The sequence below is a fragment of the Acomys minous genome (genome assembly GCF_964271855.1).
Source record: "Acomys minous genome assembly, chromosome: 4".
NCBI classification, from domain to species: domain Eukaryota; kingdom Metazoa; phylum Chordata; class Mammalia; order Rodentia; family Muridae; genus Acomys; species Acomys minous.
In genome coordinates this window covers 41,701,291-41,727,379 of record NC_140486.1, presented here as the reverse complement: position 1 = coordinate 41,727,379, position 26,089 = coordinate 41,701,291, and the positions used below count along the sequence as shown (strand labels likewise).

Below are 26,089 nucleotides of genomic sequence, written 5' to 3'. Positions count from 1 at the left end.
ATAAATGAGACTAGTATTCCTTGCCCAGAGACAGGAGATTTAAGAGAGCTGCTCCCAGGTGACTAACACGGAAGTAACAGTGACCACTGCTGTAGGAACACAGGGAAGCTGGGTAAGACCACCACACAGACTCAGTCTGGGTGAAGATGTCTGAACTTTGATGTAACGGGAGATGTTGCTCTTTAATGTGGATTTCGTTTCTTATGACCTCTAGAGCCTGTGTCAACCAGGAAACTGAGGCAAGAGCATGGGGACAGGTAAAGGCAGGGGTGCTGCCTACACTGTGGGCGTCCCCAGGCCTTCCAGGCCTTACCTTGCCCGGCTTCTCCTTGCCACTGCTGCTGGTGGAGCTCAGAGAGCGCGCCCTCTGCTCCTTCTGCTCCTCCACCTCGGACTTGAGGTGCTCAATATGCACCAGGTAGGCCTGCTCCTGTGCTTCCCGGGTGCTCAGCTTCAGCTCCAGGGCCTTCTTCTCTTTCTCCAGCAGGTACAGCTGCGCCTTCAGCTCAGCCATCTCCTCCTGGGGAACGAGGCACACAGCCAATGAGAGGCTTCCGCTATAGGCCCAAAGGGCTGCCACGCCAAATGGCTGTAGAACAAGACCCGACTACAAGCCATGGGTACGCAGTCCAGATAGTATTCCAAAGCTAGGGACAAGCTGTCTTATCTCCACGTGTCTGAAGGGCCGGTAGGTAGACAAGACTGAGGTGTTTAGTCGTGTCGACTAGAATTTATATACACGGGTAGAAATCACAGGCAAGCACACTTCACTTCTGTGTAAGGAAAATCCTATAGGGTGCTAGCCGTTAGGACCTCAGATGAGCTCATTTGCCTTGATGAAAATCAGATCTCTGAGTGCAAAGGCTCGGGTGCATCCACCCAGGGTTGCAAAGGAAATCTCATCCCAATTTCACTTCCTTGGCACCATATTTTCACGTCACACTTGTCACTCTGCAGCTGAGCCATAGAGGCCGAAGAGTGCTAATTATAACTGCATCCTTTAGCACTTGTCTGCTTCAGAAGGGGCCAAATGAAATTAGCAGGAGTAATCCTCTACTGGAAACTTCTCATCAGGTAAAGGCTTTTGGTTTCTCGGTGCTGGGACATGAGCCTAGGACCCAGGTGCAGGCTGAGCCAACCCTCAGATAACTTCTATAACCTTCCCAAAGGGCTTAACTGATTGTTTCCTGTGGAGTAAGATGTGAATCCAAAATAGGATGATGCTATCCTGGACCAGGAGCCAGAAAACCATGACAACCATCAGTCAGTCTCCCATGAGCACATAGCAGTGTAAAGAGTCCACAGAAAGGAACTTATTTAATCACCTGAAAGTAAGGAAGAGCTGGAGGGTACCCGCCAAGGCTTGTCCTCCTTGGGGACAGAATGCATTAAGTCACTATGCTCAGCAACCTCTCAGAAGAACAGGCTAAACCCTCTTTACCATGATAATGAGACTTAACCAGAATGGAAGGTGTTTCCATAGCAGAGGTCTTTTCATCTTCTGCTACCAGAGGGAGGATTCTGAAGACCATGGCAACTGTGTGTGCCCAGCTCATGTGATGGCCACTCTCAGAACACACATATACAAGCAAGCTTACACGAAGGAAAGGAGAATGTACAAGTGTCAGAAACACAGGCTCCAGACTGCAGTTGAGCCTCACAGGTGGCCCAAAGCAACAGAACACTCTCAAGTTCCTGACATTTGTGGTCTTAGGCCCACACAAGAGCAGGCCATGGCCTCTGTGAGGCAGGCATCCATGTTGATACCACCTAGGTTAGCAAAGGCTCTTTAAGCACTGCCTGAATAAGAGACAAGGAAACTGATTTTCTGGAGGTGTGGCAAGGAAACTTGTCATCTCTAGGGTATGAATAAGAAGAGAAATAAGCTCGTAAAAAAATATCAAACTAGTATATGGATGGTACAAGAACCATATGCAAAAAAAAAAAATGAGTATCCTACCTCCGCAATCCACAAGAATCAGGGACAGCTAGTGTCCAGGGCTGTGAGACCCCATGGGCCATGCTCCCCAGGAAAGATGATGTACATTCTACCCCATCAGAGAAGGAAATGAGGCACTCTGAGGGGCACACGATTAGCACATGCAGTGGGAGTGACAGCATTTATGGGAGCAAAAATAAAGGAATGTAAAAAGCTAGAAAGCAAATATTTCCAACAATTGAAGGGGTAAAGGAACAGGACTCCTAAAAAAAGGCCTTGTCTTCAGAGAGAAGAGTGGATTAGAAAAGAGGCAAGTAGATCATCCAGAGATGAGTCATATTTGCTAGAGATCATGTGCTGGAAACCTCGGCATTTACATTATGGAGCAAAGTGGTGAGTCCAATGTGGTCTATGGGCTAGTGGGTATGTGGGTCAGCACACACTGGTGAACATACTAGGGAAAAGGAGATGTGGCTGATGGTCAACCTTCCTGAAGCACTCAGAGGGAAAACCGAGCCAGAACATGGACATCCACTGCTCTGGGTCCTAAGGACCATGCTATGGGTTCGCCCAGCTTATCACCACTTCTAGACCTCCAAAAAATGTCCAAGATGAGTCCTATTTCAAGTCACAAACAGAATGTTACAGCATTGTTTTACACACACACACACACACACACACACACACACACACACACACACACACACAGGCACGTGTTTTTCCTTGGCTAGATTAACAGTAAATCTGTCACAGCACATATTGGCTGAACCATAAAAAGGAAATGCTTAGTCTTTGGATAAAAGAAAGCATGCTGTTTGGAATAAATAATAGGAGGACAAGCTAATGGCTCGTGCAATGTGGTACAAGAGTCTGCAAAAGGAGCCCCTGAGCGGGACACAGTCACTATGGTTATGTACTCTAGGCCAAGTTCACAGGCAGCGAGATCTCAGCCAGAGGAATGTGTGCACTCTGAGCTGAGTGGCTGGATGGAGAAGATCCAAGCAGAGGGGAACAGGGCTTAGTGTCAAGGGGGAAAATGCCTGGATTCCCACATCTGCTCCTGCTGCCCTGTATCTTCTCAGAGTCAAGGACCAGCATTTTAGAGAAGTGATGAGCAGGGCCTGGGAACCCAATCCAGAGCTGACTGGGGACCTGCAGGAGCTACTCCAATCAACCCACTCCCTGCTGTGGCTCTGCTGAGATGCAGGGTGCAGGCTGAAGGGACAGCAGCTTAACTACTCACCCATGAAGGACGTGGGTTCCCTTTCTCTAGGAATGCTGGCAGGGAGCTCAGCCCATGGGTGAAAACCCCAAGATCTTGGCAGGGCACTGGTCAGAACTGTCCTGCTAATCCTTACAGCAGGGCACCAGTTCTAAACAGACATATAGCTCCTAAGGGCCCGGGTGACAGAAAAACAGATTTTTGCCAGCTGCTAAGCTGGCTTTGTCATGGCCTCCCCCTGCTCTGGCTTCTACCTAGCAATGGGTGACCCGACAAGGACTTCTAACACTGTTGAGAAAGGGGTTATCATGAATAGAGTCTGCAGGTCTAGCTCAACCCTCAACAAGCAGGTATCAAGCTGTGTGGGAGGGGGGGGGAGGGGGGGCTACTCCACAGCATCCTCTAGAGTCCAACTACTTTTCCAATAAAGTCCACAGGACTCCTAGACAAAGTCGAGCCACCCTCTCCACAGAGGCTATTGTCCAGACTGAGGTAATCCCTAAATGATCTCTGAGGCCATGCTCCCAGAGGCCTGTGAGGCGTCCCTCTAGGTGGGTCCCAACAAATGAACCCTGCCGGGTACCCACCTTCATGGCCATCAGCTCCTGCATCAGCACGGCGTTCTCCAGGTCCAGCCTCTGGCTGTCGCCCCTTGGCTTGACGTCGTAGCTGAGCGGGTCGATGTGGATGCTCTCCAGCTCCAGCATGGTGAGCTTGACTGCAGCCCTGTCATTCTTGAGCTGCTGGATATAGTCCTTCAGCCTCTGCTCGTCTTCTTTAGTGAACTCGGTGTCGCAGCTGCTGGCCGTAGAGCTGGTTGTGCTGAGGAACAGAGAGGCCCCGTGTTTCCAAGTCATCACTGCTAAACCTTGGCTCCTCTCCCCAGCATTATGTAGGTGGCAGGCCATTAAAAGAGAAATTAACGGATACCCAAAGTGCATTTTAGATCACGATGTAGACTCTAAAAATGAATTTCGAGATAATTCCTCAAAAGTAAAGACACATGTACACAAACCGTCCCTACCACGACTTAACTATAGCGGACGCCTTTTCATCTTTTGCTACCAGGGGGAGGATTCTGAAGACCATGGCAACTGTGTATGTCCAGCTCATGTGATGGCCACTCTCAGAACACACATACACAAGCAAGCTTACACGAAGGAAAGGAGAATGTACAAGTGTCAGAAACACAGGCCCCAGACTGTAGTTGAGACTCACAGGTGGCCCGAGGCAACAGACGACTCTGCACTTCCTGATATCTGTGGTCTTAGGTCCACACAAGAGCAGGCCATGGCCTCTGTGAGGCAGGCATCCATGTTGATACCACCTAGGTTAGCAAAGGCTCTTGAAGCACTGCCTGAATAAGAGACTAGGAAACTGATTTTCTGGAGGGGCCAAACTATCATGAAAGGGAAACGGAGGCAGCATATGATGGAATGACTCAAGAAGACCAAGCAATGTGAACATTATAAATAACTGTGGCAATGTAAAGATAGTTTAAGTGAGGAAAACAATTGAAAAAAAATGGGTGTGCACACACAGACCAGTCACACAGGAACATCAGAGGATGACAGAGGGGAGGAAGTGGGCAGCAAGGATCCTGGAGGGACAATGGTGTACTGACAACTCCTGTTGCATATTATGCAATGAAAACCAGGTGTGTACGACATGATAGCATGTCGAAAGTGGTTGTCTCCAGACGGCCATAGCCCATTATTGGTGTCCACTGGAGGGACTCAGGCTGGTTCTAATGGCCACTGGCAGCCCAAGTTTCATAGTGGCTGGGCAATTGATGTGAGACTTAAGGAGTGCCTAGCTGAACACAGACCTGTGGTGGTCCCAGAGAGGTCAAACCGCCATGAACGGGACACTGAGGCAGTTGTGGCAAGCTGTCCCTCCTGGCTCAGAATAAGGCCAGCAGGTTCCTCTCGTTCCACCATTCCTTCCTATCTGTAGATCACTCCTATTACAACTGGTTGGACCTGATGGCAGAAGAGCAAGCAGGGCTCCTGCAGCTCTCAGCGAAACAGACCAAACCGGCACCATCGTTTGCTATTATAAACAGGAAGCTCAAGTGAAGAGACAGCGAGGGCCTTGCTGAGTAGCGTGGCTGCAAAGCAGTGCAAAGAGCCTTATACAGAACCATCTCATTCCACGGTGTTGCCTCTTCCCAAGTCTTTAGAGCTAAAAATGCTATCCAGGACCTTAGAGTGGTCAACACGATCTGCTTCTTCACCTGGCACAGAAATAAGGAAAATTGACACAAGATTCCAACATAGCCAGGGCAGTTCTCTGTTACTATTTGTAACTTTAGTTCCAAGGGATCATAACCACTAGCCCCTACACATAAATAAGTCTAAAAAGACAAAGCCAGATGCTCATGTTTATAGTCTCAGCCACTCAAGAGACAGAGGCAGGAAGATCCCTAGAATCTAAGAGTGGAAAGCCACACAGTCTATGCAAGATAGTAAGACTATGTCTCAAAAAAAGAGGATAAGAGGGAAAACAGGGCTTACTGGGTGAGAAAGGTGTGGCCTGGAGCTATGCTGCTCATCCTACTGACCCTACAAGGTGGAGGTCATCTGTGTGTGTGTGTGTGTGTGTGTGTGTGTGTGTGTGTGTGTGTGTGTGTTGTATGGTGATGGTGGGGTGGATGGTGGTGGTGTGTGGTTGTGGTGGTGGTGTGTGGTTGTGGTCATGGTGGTGGTGGTGTGTGGTGGTAGTGTCTTTACTTGCTTTGTTGGTCAGGGCAGGTCAGCAACACCTGGGAGCTGAAGTGAACAAGGTGAGCCTGGCCACTAGACTGAACACCTCTCAGGCACTAGAAAGGGAGTGGCCATCTAGATTGGCTTACAATACTCAGGTACTTTCAAGAGACCGGTCTAGCTAACATTGTGAGGGGATGTTTTAGACACTGGTAGAGGAGAGCAGTCACCACACTATGGCCAGGCCCCATTCAGTCCATTGAAGGCCTGGAAGGGAAGAAATTCTGCCTCTAGACAAACAATTCAACAACAGTTCTTCCTTGGGGGCTCCAGTGTGACCTGGATATCTTGACACCCCAGCCTCTTTATTCAAATTACTTTTATGGAACTCATATCTAATAGCAGGGATAAGCAAGTGATTTATTATACAACATAACTGGCATGGCATGCACCATGATGAAAACTGAAATGAGAAACTTGGGGAATACAAAGCAGGGATAGGTTCATTATCTGAAATAACAAAGGGGATGGCCTGTATGTTAGTGTTACAATGCAGTAGACCTAAAGGAGGCAAAACAGGAGCCCCATGGATATTTGGAGGGAGGTTCATGGGACTAACAACTAGAAAACACAAAACTCCCCAACAGCAAACTTGGCCAGCAAGTAGGAGTTACGGCCAGTGCAGTGTCAGCCAGCTGACAGCAATGGGAGAAACAGGCAGCAGGTATGCAGGAAGTAACCAGATGCCATGTCATGCAGGGTTGATGAGGACAGTATCTCTCTAGGATTAGAATGGATGTTGCTTTGGGTGCTTGTAAGAGAAGCCCCAAGGCAGACTTACATGTCGTTATTTCTCTGGTCTGTCTTTATGCTAAGGAAAAATGCAAGGAGGCAAGGAAAGAGGCAGAGGAGGGATCCCCAGAAAGGGCCACCCCAGCACTTCTGGGGATGATGGCAGGAGCTTGGAGCAGGTGTGAGCAGAGAAACTCAGGGAAAGATAAAAACAAAGGGTCATCATGTGTATTGTATTTTAGAAAAAATGAGAAGGAAGTAATGCCACCTCCCAGCCAGAGGCCTCAGGGCTACGCCTTACAACCCCTAACAACCCTTAACAACCCCTTACAACTCCTAACAACCCCTATCAACTATTAAACAACCCCTAACACATTTCTGAAGGAATCAAAGCAAAGCAGGGGGACTGGTAGCTCAGGGTAAACTAGAGCAAGTGCTGTAGAGTCAGAGGAACCGGAGGCATCGCTGGCCTGTCTCAAACAGATCGGTGAGAGGAATGCCACACAGACTGACCCCTTTAGGTACGGCTCACCTCCACACACTCAACAGTGACAAAGGGACAGAAGCCTACTGATCCCCAGGTGAGGGAGCAACAACACACTTCAAGCCAGCTCAGGCATAGCACTGTTCACCAGGCACTCCACAGGGTGGAGTGTGGAGACTCAGCGTTTACACAAGGAGAGCAGAGGAGCAACAGCTGGGAGCAGGGCTCGGCCTCAGCAAGGAAATCTTCCTCCAGGACACCTTAACTCAGCCTCGACCCATTCCTTTTATTAAAAAACTGCTTACCAAACCAAATACAGAGCCATGTGCCAGCCACGACATGACATTTGGGCATTATCTCTAGACTGCTAGCTTTGAAACCATGGCATTGATAACTAAAGCACCCCTGTTAACTTTCATTTCAAATAGACATTGAAATCCAAAGAGTTCAGAGCTAGGGCTCTCTAGCTATTCTGCCCCAACTAAAGAGGTAGCATAGAGTCAGGCGGTGGTGGCACACATCCTTAATCCCAGCACTCAGGAGGCATAGCCAGACGGATCCCTGAGTTAGAGGTCAGCCTGGTCTATGGCATGAGTACCAGGATAGCCAGGCCTACACAGCGAAACCCTGTCTTTAAAAAAAGTATAAATTTGGAATTTGTATTCTACTCTACCAGTTCTCAGACAACCTGAGGTCTTACCTAGGGTGTTACTCCCATTTCCCCAACACCCACAGTGTCAAGACCTCAGGGATTGGGTAAAGGATGACAACAATCTGTTCTTTAAGACAGACTTACACGCTGCGCCTGACAGTGACAAATGAAAACTCAGCAGGTAGCTAATTGACTGGGCTCACATTTTTCTAGGGGCCGGGCTGCTCTGAACTGAGTTGTTCAGGTGGGTGCTCAGGAGTGCTGGCAGGCCTCTGAAGCCAGTCACACTTTCACAGCCTGACTTACGTGGCTTCAGTCAAAAGGAACACTGGTGGCTCCTATGTCCCAGGGTAGGGAAGCGACTAGCTAGTGATGCTACCCAGTGTGCATTCTGAGCGAGGAAAAAGGCCAAGAGACATACTTTGCTCACAGCTGAGTCAAGATACCTACCCACCACCAGCCTCAGTGTCCCCCTGAGACCTGCTACCATGCAGGAAAGTTGCAATGGGGGAGAAGACAAGTATTCGGTTCTCAGAGGTCTTAGAGACCACCAAGACCTCTCTGGAAGACCACTAGTTGGCAAGGAGTATTGGGTTTCTTCACCTGCTGGGGCCAGGAGTTGTTCACTGGACAGAAAAGATGATTTTGATTTTTACTTTCTTTGCTATACATGAAGAAAAAAAAAGTATAGAATATCCTGGTTTACAGATCTTACCCTATTGGGAGCTATGAGCTTTCACTGCTCTTCCACAGGCAAGCACCGCAGCCCGTGCTGCGCCAGCTTGCGCTCCCTTCTAGGACACCAGCAGGGAGCAGATCAGGCGACCGTAATTACAATTCTGCTTCAGGCCCGATATGATTATGATGATGGTAAAAGGAGGAAAAGCCACTGGCCCTTCCTCCGGCCTCCTGAGGGCCGCTGCTGGCTGCCGGGCGAGGGCTAAGTCATCCATTACCTCTCCCAGCTTGGAATGTAGGATGAGCTCAGCTGTCAAGGGGAATAAATCACTTTCCACAGGCAGCCTGGTCCCTCCTCTCTGGGGCGAGAGAGCCGAGAGATGCTCTCAGAGCAAGATGGAAGAAAAGCCTGCAGATGAAGTGCCCAGGCTCACTCAGCTATACGTATTTGTGTTTTGCCCCCGTTTTCTGGGGAGGTAGATAGACAAGAGCCATGGGTTTCTTGTGGTGATCCTCTGCTCTGTCGGAGCGTCTATCAAGACAGCTTCTTCTGCATTGGCTGACTGCCAGAATGTTCTGCTGCAAACTGCTCAAGTTGTTGGCTGCAGTTCACTGGAGGTATATGACTGCCAGGCTCAAAGACAAAACCAAAACCCGGCTCTCTGCCTGCCCTGTCTGCTGTTGAACACAACCATTCAAACTAGCTCTGATGCCAAATGCCATTTCTTCTATTCCTCTGTACCAGGTGCCACCTCTGACTTCCAGATGACCCCCATTCTTGTCACTAAAAGGACCACATGGTTGCAACCCAGGAATAGCCAGTGGGGTTTTCTTACGGCATCAACAAAACCTGCTAGTCTAGTATATGGATGCAGGGAGTCTGCTGGTTTTCTGTCGTCTAGGGAAGGCTAGTGCAACAGGAGGAAAATGGCAGCCAATGCAAAGCCACAAAGGCTGGCCACTGAGCCTGCTGTGACTGCTCACCTACAGGACATGCTGTTCAGAAGTATGACAGCCCTCTGCCTTAAGCTGGCATTTACCTCATGCATATAGGGTCTGGTAACCTTTCAGTCAGGACCCCTCTTAAGCCATTTTACATATTTTTGTCCCTCGAAATTCCAAATATTAATTTACAAAACCCCATTTATATTATTAAATTCTATCCCAAAGTATTTCCCAGCATCCATGAAGAAGAAGAAAAGGAGGGGGAGGGGGAGGAGGAGGAGGAGGAGGAGGAGGAGGCGGCGGCGGCAGCATTTCATATTACTACTGTAGTCCCGTGAACTGAGAGGGGAAAGTGACTAGTAAGATCAGCACACTGCCACATTGAGGTAAATCTTAGCTGGGTGTTGGCACAGCCACTGCACGTTGGACACTCTCCCTGATACTTGGGGAACTCACCTCTCTTTTTCTGAAAGGCCACACTATAACAGCCAGGCTTGCCTGACTCTCACCCCCTGAAGCTTGCTGCTGGGGGCGGCAGAGGCCTGCCCTAAGTGGACGGTAGTTCCAGGACACCACTATTGTCAGAACCGTTCTTCCTGCCCCATGACACTTTATCTTAACCAAAACTAGTACAGAGGGTACAGGCCAGGCCCTCCCAGTGTTTCACTGCCCTCTACTGCAATTTGGGGATCATGAGGCAGATGGTGTGGCTAACCATGGTACCCAGGGAATGAAGAGGAGGAGGAGGAGGAGGAGGAGGAGGAGGACGACGACGACGACGACGACGATGAGGCTTCACAGCCATCACCCTTCACATATCACTCACCCCCTGTACCCATTTTACACTGAAAGAAAAAAGCCTCAATCTCAGTCCCTACGAGGGCACACTTGCTGTGGCTTTTCTGTGCATTCATGGATGGGATCAGGAAGTGTACTTCCACAGGAGAAGCAGAAAACACAGTGCTTGGCAGAAATGGTAAACTGCTTGCTAACACCTAGCTCAATTAATGGACAATCCAGCCCATTTGCCTCTGTGCTGTGATATGTTGATAAAGCTATGGAGGCAAGAAGCATTCATTACCTGATACTAAATCCATTAAGACTCTACACTTTCTGATGGATCTGTAGCTGTAATATAAAGAAAAGAAATGGTCCCCCTTCCCTCCCTTTTTTTTTTCATGCTGGGATCCTGCCAAGAGCATCATCTGAGTGGTGGCTCTCACTCATATCCTTTTTGCTGGGTAACTAACCCTTTGCTGATCTTTCCCTAAACCCATTAACCCCTTCATCCTCACGAGCTGTCAGATGCTTCCAGGGATCTGACCCGAGCCTTCCTTTGCTGAGTAGCAGGTGCTGACACTCTGACTGCACAGCTCTCTGCCAGGTGGTTCCAGTGGGAGGGAACAGGGTGAACTGGACCACAGAGAGCCCAGCCTTTAGACGGCTCCAGTTTCCTTCTTTTTTGAAAAACCTGTCGTAGGACAACATTTGGGCCAGAATTCTAAGGCTTGTAAATAAGATTACTGTTAATATTATAACCTGATGATTAGAAACTTTGCTCTGAACCTATGTTTGTCTGAACCTGTGTCTGTTTTATGGTTATGGAGGGCCACATGAATTCCCACTGAGTTCTTCAGTATAGGCTCTGAACTGATGTGACAGGGCTAGGAAGGGAAGTGACATTTTAGTAGATTCAGAATTAAAAGCCCACATTTGTTGGAAGATCCATTTGAGACTAAAAAAAAATTTTTTTTTCGAGGCAGGGTTTCTCTGTGTAGCCTTGGCTGTCTTGGATTCACTTTGTGAGACTCAAATTTGTTAAAGAATCACCCTTCCTCCTTCACACACATGTGCAGTGTGTGTAGGTATGTGCATGTATGTGAGTGCCTTCCTTGCCCTATCCCTACCTCCTGAGCACTGGGATTCTAGGCAGGCCGCCATGCTTGCTCAGGCATCATGTGGGTGCTGGGACCTGAACCCTGGTCCTCCTGCTTGTATGGCAAGTCCTTTAGCCATTGGGCCAGCTCCTGCCCTGAATGGCGAGTCTTTAGTGAGCTCACTTTTCAAAGCAGACAGTCTGTGTCTGAATTTCTCTCAGCCTATAGAAATACAAGATCAAAAATGAAATCTCTCAAGAAAATGTTCTAGGAATCATGCTTACCGACACACCAAATATCTTCTGTAACAAATATTCAAAATCAGATCTCCACTAATAGAAGGCTAAAAAACAGTCCTCGCTTTTGGCCAACTCTGGAGTCATCTCTGAGTTAGATATTAAGACAAAAGAACTATTTGCAGGGAGGTGGAGATGTGTGCAGACAATTAAGTAAGACAGTTCCTGCTAACAATCACTAATCCCACAGAATCCTACTGACAAGCTGAGCACTGAAGTACCTACTGCCGTAAACATGGAAATTATAGATTATAAATACCTGGAAACATCATGGAAAAGGACACCTGCTTCTGTGTTTAAACAGAAAAATATGACTTTAAGGGAAAAATTATAAGCTATGTACTGCTGAATAAGGCAGTTGCAGCTTAAGCTTGGAACAAATAAGCCCCTTGTGCTTGTGGGCAAGTGGCCAAGTGTGGGATTTGGAATGGTGTCCCTCCTGGGACTTGGGTCCAGTGGATGTATATGATCTACTGAGGCAGATGGCTGCTTCCCTCCAGTAGGAGAGAGAAGTGAGTATCAGATTGCTTTTAGGCTTCAAGAAAACATCAGTAGTTGTGCTTAGGCACTGGGCAGCCCCATCGATCCTTATGTAGCTCTTGTCACTTGCATGCAAGCAGACAGTCTCATAATGACATGAGATCCAGTGTCAGGAAGGAAGGCCATGCTTGGAGCTGAAGTTCTAGAGTTCCCTGGTAGCAGGCACGTGCTCTTTCACTTACCCATCTCTGAGCCAAGGTGGTCTCAATGGGGAAAGTGGGGCAATCGCCCTTGGCTTTTCATATCAGAAAGTCCAATGGGAATCTAAACTACTACATTCTACTCTGTGAACTAGCAGGTAAAGGGGGCGGGGTTTGAGCGCATTGCAGCCTGTATAGCTTCCGTGACAAAGCTACAAGGGGGGCTTCATTCTGGTGCCCGGCCCCCATCCAGAAAGATCAAACTGCACCCCGGGGACAGCGCACTGAGTTGCCACTGCTTTCTTCATCGCCTCCGAGAGCCCTCTTATTCCTGGATGGCAAGTTTGACCTCAGGCTCACGTTCAAGTGCCTGCTTCGGGGATGCCGAAATACTGCTTCACTTGATAAGAGAGATGAGACGATGAGAGGACAGCCCCTCACCGTAAATGAACACTTGAAGGACAGGGAACAAGGAAGGAATGTGGAATCCGGAGCTAGCTCAAGGTAGGCTGAGTCTTTTAAGAGGGAACCTCCGATGCACCAGGTAGTTCCTGGAAATGGAGAATAATAAAGAAACAGAGAACAGAGCAGTGCAGGGAAAAGAGCACCAGATGGAGAGTACGCTCTTGCTCTCTCACTACCGTACTCTACAGCTCCATCTCTCTGGACCGTACTTCCCACATCGGCATAACAAGGGCACTCTAGCCCCTCCTCACACCGCTGCCTCCTTCGATAGAGCAGACTGTGAGCATGAAGCTACTCTGCCTTATCCAAGCCGCACAGCGCCGCCGCCGACCAGTACCTGGTATGGCTGTTGGAGGACAGGCTCTCCCAGGGCTGCACACTGCAGCCTGCCACCGCGAAGGCTCCCCCGCAGCTGCCGTCCAGCTTCATAAGCAGGGCTTTGGCGGCGTTCTCGGCAGTCTTCCGGCAGTCGTGAGCCCGCTTGAGCATCTGAGTGATGTTCTCATCCCCGGACTGGTCTCCTACATCACAGAGCAGCCAGTGGGTTAATCGATGCAGGCTTGAGTCAGGGAAAAGCCCAGGCTACGTTTCTGTGATTGAGTTTTAGTTACTGAGGGCACGAGAAGGAAGACCGAGGAGGCTTGTGCCCTGCCTGGTGGGCTAACTGAGAAGGGGTGAGGAGGCATTCCTTTGCATGGGCTCCATAATCCTAGCCCATCCTAGGACAGTGTGAGCTCTACCATCAGCTTCTGGTTCTAATATGCTAATTTCCCACATTTCCAGGCTGCTGACCACCTCTTCCCACTCAGGTACATGTCTCCTGTACACAGGCACTTCATGAATGAGGACAGGGAGAAACTGGGACAAAATGCCACACCAGCAACGCTTCAAGAACCCTGTCAGAGCTTCAGGCAGGGCCACAGGGACACAACAAGTAGTTCAAACTCAAACTGGAGCATTGTTTGTACCAATACTATTCGTTTCAGCCTAGCCAAGGTGGCCAACTCAGATGGCTCCAGAAGCTGGGTGACAGACAGGGCTAGGCCAGGACACAGGGGTAGAAGAAGCACAAAGCCAGATACTGAAGTTAGCCCCTGTTCAAGATGTTCACAGTCTTCATGTGAGTTCTAAGAGTGTAATGAAAAAGTGGAACTATAAAGCCATTAAAACAAAACAAAACAAAACAAAACAAACAAATCTCAGTGAGGTTCAGAGGATGGCTTTGTCAGTACGGAACCTGCCATTCAGGCATGAAGACCTGACTTTAAGTAACCAGTACCCATGTAAAACATAGGTGCACTGGCACAGGTGTAATCCAGCACTAGAGAGGAGTAGGGGAGGAGACAGGCAGATCCCTGGTGCTCAATGGACAGCCAGTGTAACCAAATTGAGGAGGCCCGGGTTCAGTGAAGCAAGCAGACCCAAGGGTGTTTGTTTGGATGTGTTGGTATGTGCCTTTAATTCCAGATCTAGGGAGGCAGAGCCAGGCTTATCTTTGAACTTGAGGCTAGTCTGGTCTACAGAGCAAGTTCTAGGACAGCCAGGGATACACTGAGACACCCTAACCCTGTCTCCAAAAAGGAAAAAGTCGTTCTTAAGGTTGGGAGAGGAATAAGAAGGCAGAGACAAGATGGCAATTACAAAGCACAAATGTCATTGTCCACTTGCCACACCAAAGGAATTTCTAACAGGAGTGAACTCTAACAAAGACCAGGAAGTTTGTGTGACAATAAACGTCTGATACATCTGTTACTGATATAGGGCAGGGTGTGCTGTGCGTACGCATGGGACATCTGTGGGCTTCCCCTCAACTTTGCTGTGAACCAAAAACTACTTGTGATGGTTTGAATAAGAATGACCCCCATGGGTACATGTATTTGAATGTGTAGTCACCAGGGAGTGGTGTTATTTAAAAGGATTAGAAGGACCAGGAGGTGTGGCTTTGTTGGAATAGGTGTGGCCTTGTTGGAGGAAGTGTGTTACTAGGGGTGGGCTTTGAGATTTCAAAGACCCAAGCCAGGCCCAGTTCCCTCTTACACAACCTCTCAACCACCGGCATCCCTTTCTATATTTCACAGATATATCCTGTGAATCAGGATATTCTCTTAGTTCCTCCTTTGTTATCATGTGTGCCACCAAGCTCCTTGCCATGACGATAATGGCACTGTAAGCACACCCCCAATTAAATGCCTTCTTTCATAAGAGTTGCTTTGGCCATGGTGTCTCTTCACAGCAATAGAACAGTGACTAAGACAGCACTCTAAAGAGTAACATCTTCATAGCAACTCAAAAGGCTTGCCACCCATACAACACAGATGGCTATTTTTTCTCATGAAACTTTGAGTAGTGAGCATTAAACACATAAGTGTGGTTGGGTAAAGTGGCAGAGGTTGGACCATACTCAGCTTTTACGCCCTTGGTGCCCATTGCCGAGACCCAAGGACAACTCCCCCTCTGGTTTCCCAAGGTACAATTTGAAAACCACTGGGATAAACCTTCTTCTCAAATGAACATAATGAGTGCTGTGAATTCAATAATAAGCAGGAGACGACGACAGTAATTGACACTGTGAGTAAATGTCACAAACCAGCTCTTGCTTATACAGCACCGCGGGCAGAGCGACAGATCAACTGCCACTGTCAGCAGGTATGAAAATTAAGGCAAGGCCTAGGACTATGAAGAGTGGGAAAAACGCTCTTCCAAGTGGTATGGTTCCCGCACTGGAAACACATGCCTCGAAGTGATTTCCAGCCATTCGCCCCACATTTCTTCTTTCTGCTGGGAATTCTACATACACCTCACCACTTGACTACTGTCTGTACTCTGTTCGGTCGGCATGCAGGAGTTACCTGGGATGAGGGAGACGTAGAACACTTCATTGTTATTGCAAACATTTTAAATGCTCGTTTGTTTAAGCTATTCCAGCTCCTATCAAGTAATTGCGCTGCACAGGCACCAGCCTAATAAAGATGCTTTTCACTCATGGGACAGGTCAGGACATCTTGTGATACAAACTAGGACATGATTGATTTTTTTTTCCTCCTTTAATTGATGGTTTTCTTAATACACATGTTTAAAAAAAAAACCTGAGAGCAGGCCAAGATCATTTTAGAATCTGTTTCATATAAGGAGTAAAGTTTTATGGTTCAGTTAAAAAGACCCTGAAAAATGAGGTTTCTAATGGAAGTGTTGGCAGAGTTTCTGCTTCTGGGCTGGGCTGGGCTGGGCTGGGCTGGGCTGGGCTGGGCTGGGCTGGGCTGGGCATATTATCAACCAAAGTGAGCCTGGGTGGGGAAGGGACCAGAGAGCAGAGAGGAGGAATGAAGGGTGCCCACCCACACCAAGGGTAACTGCCCCCTAGTTAGACAACCTGAGTATAAGAAAGACAGTGGTGCTCAGGGTGTTGCCCCGTGTTTGGGTTTGATTCTGATTTCTCAGAGAATCAAAACCAAGGGAGCAAGACTCTTACAAAGGGGGCGACAGGGAGCTGGCAGGGATGGGGACTTTACTCAGGAGCCTGAGGTGGCCTCTGTGTTGGTGTGTCTTGGAGAGACAAGGCCAATCGGGAGCACATAGCTACTGAAGAGCTGTCCCTTCATTACTCGTGTCCCCCCACCCCCACCCCGCTTATTCTTGACAGCCTGGTAGCAATATATAGGGACACCTGGCCTGCCAATACTGTCCACTGTGGAAGGTTTGGGAAGCACCTGGCCATTTGAGTTTTGTGGACTTGCTGCTGTTTCTCCCAAAAAGCTGTTTCTACAAGGCATAGGTGAGCTTGTGTCCGGGCATGCTAAGCTCTCACGTGCGTGTTTTCCCTCCTCTCTGGCACTGTACTGTGGTTCCCCTCATACCAGTGCAATCCCCGAATCCACTGTCACTGGCTGAGTTTTAGCGATGTGGTGAAGAAGCCCACGCGTTCTTTGCGTTTACACAGAACTGTGAGGCAGAAGTGCGGAAGCAGCATAGAGCAGCTGCTCTCAAGCTGTGGGTCGAGACCCTTTGGGCGGGGGTGGGGTGGGGGTGGGGGGCGGGATGGCTCACATATCAGGTCTCCTGCATATCAGATATTTACATTATGATTCATAACAGTAGCAAAATAACACTTATGAAGTAGCAATAAAAATAAGTTTTTGGTTGGGTGTCCCCGTGACATGAGGAGCTGTATTAAAGGGCTGTGGCATTAGGAAGGTTGAGAATCGCTGGATCTGCGGTATGAATCAGGCAGGTAGGACACCTGACCACTGGGGTTGAGTAAAGGACAAGATGGCAGAGAGGTCATCAGACATGCCTGTGCTACCACAGCCCAGGAAAAACTTTCAAGACCAGGTGTGAAACTACCTCTTGCCTCCATGAAACATGGAGGTGGACAGGATGCGGAATACTAAACTGTTCACAGGACAGAACCAAGGGAACGAGTACAGCTGCGAAGGCAACAAGATCAGTCAGGGCAACGGCCGCAGGGGCAGCAAAGGGACCTTCTTCGATAGGCAGCATCACAGGGTGTTGGTCCCTTTAACAGCATTGTGAGCCCTACTCAACCCACACCCCCATCCCGCCCTCCCGCTCCTACTGTCAGCCCTGGAGAATTCATTCCCTAAGAGTGCTTGTTTGTTTTCACTTGTCTGTGATCCTGTTTCCACTCCAGTTCTTACTGCATTCAATGTAAACAATTTACCCACTCAGTCATGAGTGAAAAAAAATGGAAAACACAGTCTGACAAGCAGACTTCGTGTTTCTGGGAGATGACTCAGTGCCAGCAGCAGTGGAGACAAGTGGGAAGCAGCACAGAGGGAACTGGGGCAGGGGGTGGGGTGGGGGGAGAGGGGGGACACTTACCAGGGGAGGAGCCCACACCAGCTGCCCGGAACTGCCCCAGGATGAGGCTCTGCTCGCTCTCAGCCAGCGCCAGCAGGAGCTCATAGGCTTCTATGCACTGCTCACTGCAACAGAAGCACAGCATGGCATCAGCTCTGGCAGGGATGCTTAGCATCCTCATCACCAGGACCACTGCAGCTCAGCGCCTGCCTCAGCATCTCCAACACGCAGAGCAAAGAGCATTCCATGCAGAAGCGCTCCCTGGGCAAACCAGTGGCTTGCTGTTTTGTTGTCAGACTGGTTGTCCTTTTGATGACCAGTCAGAAGAGACACGTGACACAGTTATGGTTCACAGTTCACAGTAACCCCTACTGAGCCTGCATTCCACTATGCATCCCCTTCTCCTGTCGCCTCCACTCTATGTGGGTTGGTCTCTGCAACTAGTGGAAATGATAGTATGCCATACCCACCATTAGTCTCTTAAGACACCATGGCTTCCATCTTGACCGTTCTCACACCTCCTGCTCTCTCTCAGGTCACCTTCTCTGAGTGTCTCTTGAGCAGCCCTATGAGCGACCTATGTGGAGAGGAACTGAGACTTCTAGCCTGCAGCCACGGAGAAACTGAGGCCATGGACAGACAGAGTCTGCATGGAAGGAGGCCCTAGTGCCCCAGCCAAACTAGAACTGCCTAAGAGACCAAAGGCTTGGCATGACTAGCCAAGTCACTCACGGATGCCTGACCTTCATGCCTGGCATGAAGCACTTGACAGCTATTAAAAACTCCCCTTAAGGGGACAGTCATTTTGATCTACATGTGTACTGTACAGTAGGCAATCGCTGTATGTGGCTATTTCAAATTAAATCAAATGAATCCCCCTCCCCCACCATCCTCCTTTTCAGTGGCCATATTCCAAATGTGCAGTCATCACATAGTTGCCAGTAACCATGGTGCTGAGCATGGGTAGAGAACAGTTCCATCAGAGCATTCCTACACAAGCCTCATGAGATGCTGCTAGGTCTCACATAAGAGCCTGAGTTTGGACATCAAAGAGAAGGAAAAAGTCATTTGTCTCCATGCCTACTGTCCACTGAGCATACAAGGTGGACCAGAGAACAGCTTCTTTGAGAGGCATGACAGGCCATACCTCTACCTTCTATGTGAAGGGAGCCAAGTCAGGGGATCAGCTTGAACTATATAGTGAGAGTCTCTCCTTCCCCCCCCCCCTCTCTCTCTCTCTCACACACACACACACACACATACACACACAGTCCCTTCTCATTGGTCTGTGATACACACAGACCCATGTCCAGACAGGAGGCAGAACACATGCCCAACACCCATGTGGTTAGGACAAGAGGCCGGAAGCCACAAGATTTCCTTTGTAAGCAAATATCTGATGAGTTTCTCCTCCAAGCTTAACAAGGGAAATGTGCTTTAATGGACATTTAGCTGAGAAGCCATCTGTTTTTGATTGTTTTCATGTTCATTGCCAAGAGTTAAGAAAAGGGCCAGAGCACTAGATGCAGTGCTGGCAGCTCCTTGCAAAGAAAGGCAGGCCAGAGGTGCCAGGCTGGCTCATCCTACAGAAAGTGCTCATGTGCAGCCTCTGAGGCCAAAGGTGGAGTGGTCCATGTTAAAGGCTATTGCAGGAGAGCTCTTGGTTTGCTTGGGAACCTGAAAGCCAGCTCAACTGCCAGCCTGCTTTGGTCTCATTAAGTTGGTAGATTTTATTTTCAAAGCAACAACAGTTTCTAAAGATGACACAGAACATTGTATAAGACGCTCAGTGAGATATAGTCATCTACTCTGGGGCCTCTGCAACAGGTTTACAGGACCACTAACAAACCTCAGGAGATGGCAATGGGTTTACAACTTTAAAAAAGGGTGCATTTTTAAATGATACATTTTAAGTCATGGAAATGGCTCAGTGGATATAGGTGCTTGCCACGAAGCCTGACAGCCTTTCATCTGGGGACCTGCACAGTGGAACCGACTTCTGCAAATTATCCTCTGATCTCTACATTTGTGCCATGGTGCAAAATCCATTACCCAAATAAATAAATATATGTAATTTAAAAATGAAAAACAAGCAAACAAACAAATACCAAAACTGGTGAGAAACAAAAAAGTGTTATTGCCTACACATAAGTGATTTAATTGCAGTCTTTTAAAATAGACTTTTCTTTCTGTCTGTCTTGGTTTTTTGTTTGTTTGTTTTGCTTTTAAATGCAGGTTTTTCTCTGTGTAGCCCTGGTGGTCCTGGAACTCATGCTGTAAATTTATAGAGATCCTCCGCGTGCCTCTGAGTGTTGGGATTAAAGGTGTATACCACCATACCTTTAATAAACTGGCTTATTTTTCATGGACACCATTTGGCGGCATGCCTGAAGAGTTAGGAGAATATTTATGTCTTCTGGGACCCATAATTCTTGCTTCAGGAACTTTATCCCAAGGAAAATATTCAAAATGAAGGTACAACCTGAATTAGGCTACTTATTGTTGAATTATTTTAATGTCCAGTGTCTTCAAAGTCTTTTAGAACAATGAACAATGAAAAGGCATAAAATATGCAGGTGCCTCAGCCATCCAAAATAAATGCAGACTATCATGCATCATTTAAAAACTGTGTTGGGGGCTGGAGAGATGGCTTGGTGGTAAGAGCACTGACTGCTCTTCCAGAGGACCAGGGTTCAATTCCCAGCACCCCACATGATAGCTCACAACTGTCTGTAACTCTCAGATCTGACACTCTAACACAGACATGCATGCAGGGAAAACACTAGTGCACCTAAAATAAAAATAAATAAGTTATTAAAAAAAAAAACCTGTGCCAGGCATGTGTAAGACCTGCATAGGTTCAAGCCTGACACAGGCTTTCAGCACTGACAGCAGAAGTGGACATGAGCTCCAACCCTTAACCAAGAAGCTATCTGCAATTCATACCCTCTGGCAAAAGGAGCATCAATTTTCTCCAGTGGAGGGTCACTGGGTATAGACACCACACCCCAGGGCAGGTCCCAAACATACCCAGGAGTACTTGATAACACAAAATGAACTCCATGGTTTTTTGTATGTGGACTTTTTGTTTCATTTTGTTTTGTTTATGCATTGTTCTGTCTTATTGGTCTCTTGCTTATTTGTTTTGGTTTTCTTTTTTGTGGGTTTGCTTTTGCTTTTGTTTGTTTGTTTGTTTGTTTTGAAAGAGAGAAAGAGCAAAAAGTTGGGTGCTTAGGTCAGTGGGAGGATCTAAGAGGAGTTGGGGGAACATGATCAAAATATATTGTATGAAAAATGTTTTTACATTTAAAAAGATAAGTTAAAACAATAAACACAGCCTAGGCGTGGTGGCACATGCTTAGTGAGAGGCAGAGGCAGGTGAAGCTCTGCGAATTTGAGGCCAGCCTGGTCTAAGAACAAGTTCCAGGACACCCAGGGCTGTTATACAGAGAAACCCTGTCTCAAAAACAAACAAATAAAACTAAGAATGATGCCAGGCTTGGAGCACAGCTCGGTGGGAGAGCACTTGCCTAACTTGTGTAAATCCCTGGGTTCACACTCTGGAACTGAAAACAAACAAAGAAAACCTATAATAAGCTGAATAAATATAAGGTACTTCTTATAGCAATGCAAACTATAACAGAACGAATAAATAAAAATAGAACACAAAAGCTGAACATTTTAACAGGGGTTGTTTTTTACACTTATTTATTGTGTGTGTATGTGGGGGGGAGGGGTGGACACTGCAGTGCATGTGTGGAGGTCGGAGGACAGTTTGCAAAACTGGGTTCTTGACTTCTACCACATGGGAGGGTTCCCAGGCTGAAGCTTAGGCCCTTAGGTTTGGTGGCGAATGCCTTTACCCCCCAAGCCATCTCCCTGCCCCCCAAACACTGATACCTTGAATGATATTACTCAAGTGATTTAATCCCTAGTCTGAATTGGACAGTGGGGACACCAAGCACTGTTGCCATATTGATTATGTGACTCTCCTAATTGCTGAGGGGCACTAATTGGTTTCAATATGAACCATGCTGATATTTGCAGGTCCAAGCCACTAGTTACATCTTTAAGAAACTGCTTTCTACGTTTATGTTAAGGATCGCTCCAGCTATGTATGTATTATAAAGTAGCTGCAAGTACACTGAGAATGCGGCCAGTGAGATGTTCAGTGGGTGAAGGCACTTTGGCTAAGCCAGACAACCTGGGCTCGAAATCTGAAACCCACATGGTGGAAAGAGAGAATGTTTCCTTCTGACTTCCATAGGCACCCTGTGGCATGTACACACTCATACCTGGACGCGTTCACACAGTAAATGAATAAAATTAAAAAATAATTTTAGTCATACTGGTCCATTAACTTATAAACAGTACTAATTTACAAGTATACATTTCTACAAACAATATAACTTTATTGATAATATTAATTAATTAGTTTTAAGTAAATAATAAGCAAGTAGATAAGTGTTAAAAAAAAATTAAAAGAACATGCAGGATGTCGTCCTTTCTCTGGCTTTCCTACCTGTACTGCAAGGCCAGCCTCAGCGCTGTGGCGTTGGACTCATACTTTCCCACGAGCATGCTCATTCTCTCAGCGTTGTTTTTACATTCCTCCAGGGTTATAGTGAGGAGATCATTTTGTGATTTGAGATGTTCGATACGACTACAAGGAAAGAAACATTGATTTCACACACCAGGACTATGATCTGATGTTTCACTTGTCTGACTTACGTGTAGGCCAGATGGTCATGTTAAGATAGCGCGGTAGGGGGAGGATTAGCAGATAAAGCATTTGCCATGCACACATAAGGACCTGTGTGTAGATCCTTGCACAGGCATGGTGGTGTGCATCTTTAAGTCTAGTGATGTGGACTGGGGGGGTAGAGTCAAGCAGCTTCCCGGAGATGGCTGCCGAGTGGGGGCGGATGGGTGGCACATCTCAAAAAGTAGGGAGAAGAGCAATACAGGAAGGCACCTCATGTCAACTTCTGGCTTCTACATACATGCACAGGTGAGTACACCCATGAAAACGTACATATGGCACAGAGCAACATACACACACAGATGCATACATATAACACACAGGTGACAGAGGAGGCTGGACACAGCTCAGTAAAGTCAAGTCTTGTGGCAAAAGCACAAAGATCTGACTTTAATCCTCCTTATGCACTTAAAAGCCAGGCAAAGTGGCCCTGTCTATAATCCCAGCACAGGGAAGGCAAAGTAAGGGGCACCAGTGGGGTTTGTTCCCCAAACAGCCTAGCCAAATTGGTGAGCTCCAGATTCAGGTAAGAGACCCCTCCCTTGTGAAAACAAAGTGGAGAGTGACTGAAAAAGGCATATGGTGTTTTTTTCCCCTTCCACACATACACAGATGTGTATAAAGTTGCATACACAACACATGCACACGTACATACAAAGATGATATGGCACTGTTGGACATTTTAGCAAGTGTAAATGACACAGAACAACTCAAAATTAAATACTCATTAAATTCAGTGTGAATCAAAACAAAACCCAAAACGGCAAGGGCCGCTTGTGATGTGGTGGTGCACATCTTTAATCCCAGCACTCAAGAGGCAGGAGAAGCTCTTTAAGTTTAAGCCACAACTATGTAGAGAGATTCTGACTTAAAAACAAAAACAAAAACAAACAAACCAACAAAGGAAAAAAAAACACCTCAAAGACAATAGCCACAAGAAATCAGACTCTGGTACCCAGCTATACTCCATCTATGCCATGTGCCTGTAATGTATGAGGATATGGGTCTATAGCTAAGGAAAGCAACAACCATGGCACCCCGTAACTCTGCCCAGTGACCCCCAACTTTGCTGTCGCAATCCACATTGCATCGAGCAAGAAACCACACCATGGTCTTACTGGCTGCTGTTTGCAGGGTGGTCCTCCCAGCCCGATCAGCTGTGATCGTCTCTGTTACCCAGGTGAGGAGATGTACGCAGATGCTGAAAGGTCAAGTTCCTCTACCTGGAACTTAACCAGGCTGCTCAGCCCAGATCCCATGCTCCTAACCATACACCACAGAGTACTAGCAAAAGGTGAATTGGTGACTGGTACAGTCACAACTGCATACTCAAAAGCAACGGGCTTGAGGGAACGTCCGCAAACAAGTGTAGACCCTTCAGCGTCTCCATCTTCTGTCCTAGGACACTGGGTATGATGGTTCCTTTTCTACAGAACACACTCCTTCACCGTCTTCAGTGAGGCAAGCCTTCAAGAGACTGGCAACTGACTCCTGAGGGTGATGGGGTGTGAAAGCCACTGGCCTTGAGCATAGATTGTAGGGCAGAATGGAGCTGCTCCCATGGGGTGTATCTGTAGGGAGAGGAATGCAGACTCCTACGGGTCACAAGAGTCTGCTTTTGCTTATTCTGGCTCATTGCAATAGTCCCCCGACTCTCATTTATGTCAGGGTAGCAGCCCTGATAATCAGAAGCCGTTTCCTCTCTTACTGAGCCCCATGTGGCCGAGTCTAACCACCATTGCCTAAAACACCTTCCTTGACCAGGTCAGGACACCCCCGCTGGTCTTCTTCTAAATGGAAAGGCTGTGAGGGTTGGTGTTTCCTCTGGACTCAAGCTTGGTGGTGGTGGTGGTGGGGGCAGTGCGGGGGCGGGGGGGCAACGGGAGTTTCCTCTCTTCTGTCAACACTCTCCCTAGGGGTGGTTCCATCCAGTCTGTGACTCCAAGAGGCTTTTCTGTTTCCATGGCTTGCCATCTTTTCTAACACACACCTCCCTCTGAGTGTCAGTCCCACACAGCAGCTGCCTCTTACCATTTGTACTGTGGGTGGGGGTGTCATCAGACCGAAGTGGAGCTGGATTTTCTTCAACCTGCTCTCCCTCGCCGTCCCCATATTAGTAGTCCCCGCTGCCATTCAGCTAACACGACAAGGAGGCGTCTCGGAGGGCCCCTCCTTCTTACAGCCAGAGCTAACACGGCTAAAGCTTCCCATGCTCTGAATGCTCTCAGTGCCTTGGCTCCGGGCCCACTGCAGTCATCTCTCCACTCCCACTCTTTCTATCCTTTACCTCTAAGCTCCAGAAGACAGAACAGGTTTTGCTCTTCCCATTTAAAACGCCTCCTAACTATATTTAGGCTAAAGAGTAAAATCTGCTGTGGAAGAGGAACCGGCATCCACTCCGGCTGCTGCCCGTCGGTCCCCTGCTTCCCGTACATCCTCCAGGGCCTCGCCCCTACCTCAGTCCCACTGGCCTTTCCGTTTCCATGGCTTCTTTCCCACGTTTGTCCAGACTGGAGGTTAAGACTCTGCCAACCTTGTCATGGTTGCTCCTTCTTGCTTAAATCCTCATGATAAACCTAGAGGTTATCCTAGTCCTGTCTGGACCACTTTTCAAGGGACAAGCCTCAGGCAAGGGCTACAGTGCAGTGGAAGAATGGTTGGATGGCTTGAACACGGTACTGGCTTGAGCCTCTAGCCCCCAAAGTGACGACAAGAACAAATAAATAACTCTTGATTCATTCGGGGTCCTGATTACTCTTTCTTGGAGTTTCCTCTTCTGTGTCTCATCTTCATTTCCTAACAGAATATGAGCTTCATCAGATCAGGGGTCTTGTCTGTTTTGATTTGCTTTTCATGCCCCAAACTCTAGCACACAGTAGGTGCTTAACACAGATGTGCGACGTAAGTAAGTACAGTTCTGTGTCCGTCTACGCCAAAGAAATCTGAGTCAAAGAGTTGGCATTTTAAAAAAAAGTAATAGTTCTTTAATGTAGAGACAACCAAATAGCACTAATTAGGACGTAGTATTTCTTTTTTTCCAAATCATTATTTATATAGTGGTCTGCTTGTATGTACACCTGCACACAAGAAGAGGGCGCCAGATCTCATAATAGATGGTTGTGAGCCTCCATGTGGTTGCTGGGAATTGAACTCAGGACTTTTGGAAGAGCAGGCAGCACTCTTAACCTCTAAGCCATCCCTCCAGTCCAGGACGTAGCATTTCTAAGAAGCCCCAGGTTCCAGCCACAGCTATGATCATAGGACCACAGGGTAAGGGCAAAGGGCAGGGTGTGGAATTCTTCCTCTGTTAAATAACTGCTCTGGATTTCATCTCTCAGCTTACCACCTCAAAGCCTTTGTTTTCTCATTTGCAGAGTGAGACCAGCTTTATCCTCACAAGTTGAACATTAAGACCTTTTCTGTGAGTATCCATTGTGTGCTGGCAAACACATAACCTGAGCTTCAAGTACTAAATAGTACCCCACCTTTTTTCTCTCCTGGGTTAATATAATTGAGAAGAAAGTTTCCTCCCCCAAGTTCCCCAACAAAACAGACCTTTGGGATCCCTAAGAAGAGATCTTCAGCTAAAATGGCATCCCCTGGAGGCGTATGGCTTCCTTCAATCACAAAGTACATATCTGATTCAGGTCTAAGCCTTCCCGGTGGGGGAAAGAGCTTCTGCTGTGTTGCTGTGACGTAATCGTCAGGATTGGCACTGTAAAGACTTTGGATTTAATAAGAAAACCATTTAATTTCAAGATGCAAAATTACTTA

At 47.7% G+C, this 26,089-nt stretch overlaps 1 protein-coding gene across 7 annotated transcripts in view; it reads right to left on the bottom strand.

The window, feature by feature from the left end:
* MCC (MCC regulator of WNT signaling pathway) overlaps positions 1-26,089 on the bottom strand; it is a 372,812-nt gene that overhangs the window by 20,945 nt on the left and 325,778 nt on the right. For all 7 annotated transcript variants that reach the window (XM_084778403.1, XM_084778404.1, XM_084778406.1 and 4 more), the window contains 5 exons: positions 22,076-22,216; positions 17,575-17,678; positions 13,073-13,256; positions 3,749-3,983; positions 314-520 (listed from right to left, as the gene is read on the bottom strand). In XM_084778403.1, coding sequence (XP_084634529.1) covers positions 314-520; positions 3,749-3,983; positions 13,073-13,256; positions 17,575-17,678; positions 22,076-22,216 — 871 coding nt within the window. The remainder of the gene's footprint in view (positions 1-313; positions 521-3,748; positions 3,984-13,072; positions 13,257-17,574; positions 17,679-22,075; positions 22,217-26,089) is intronic.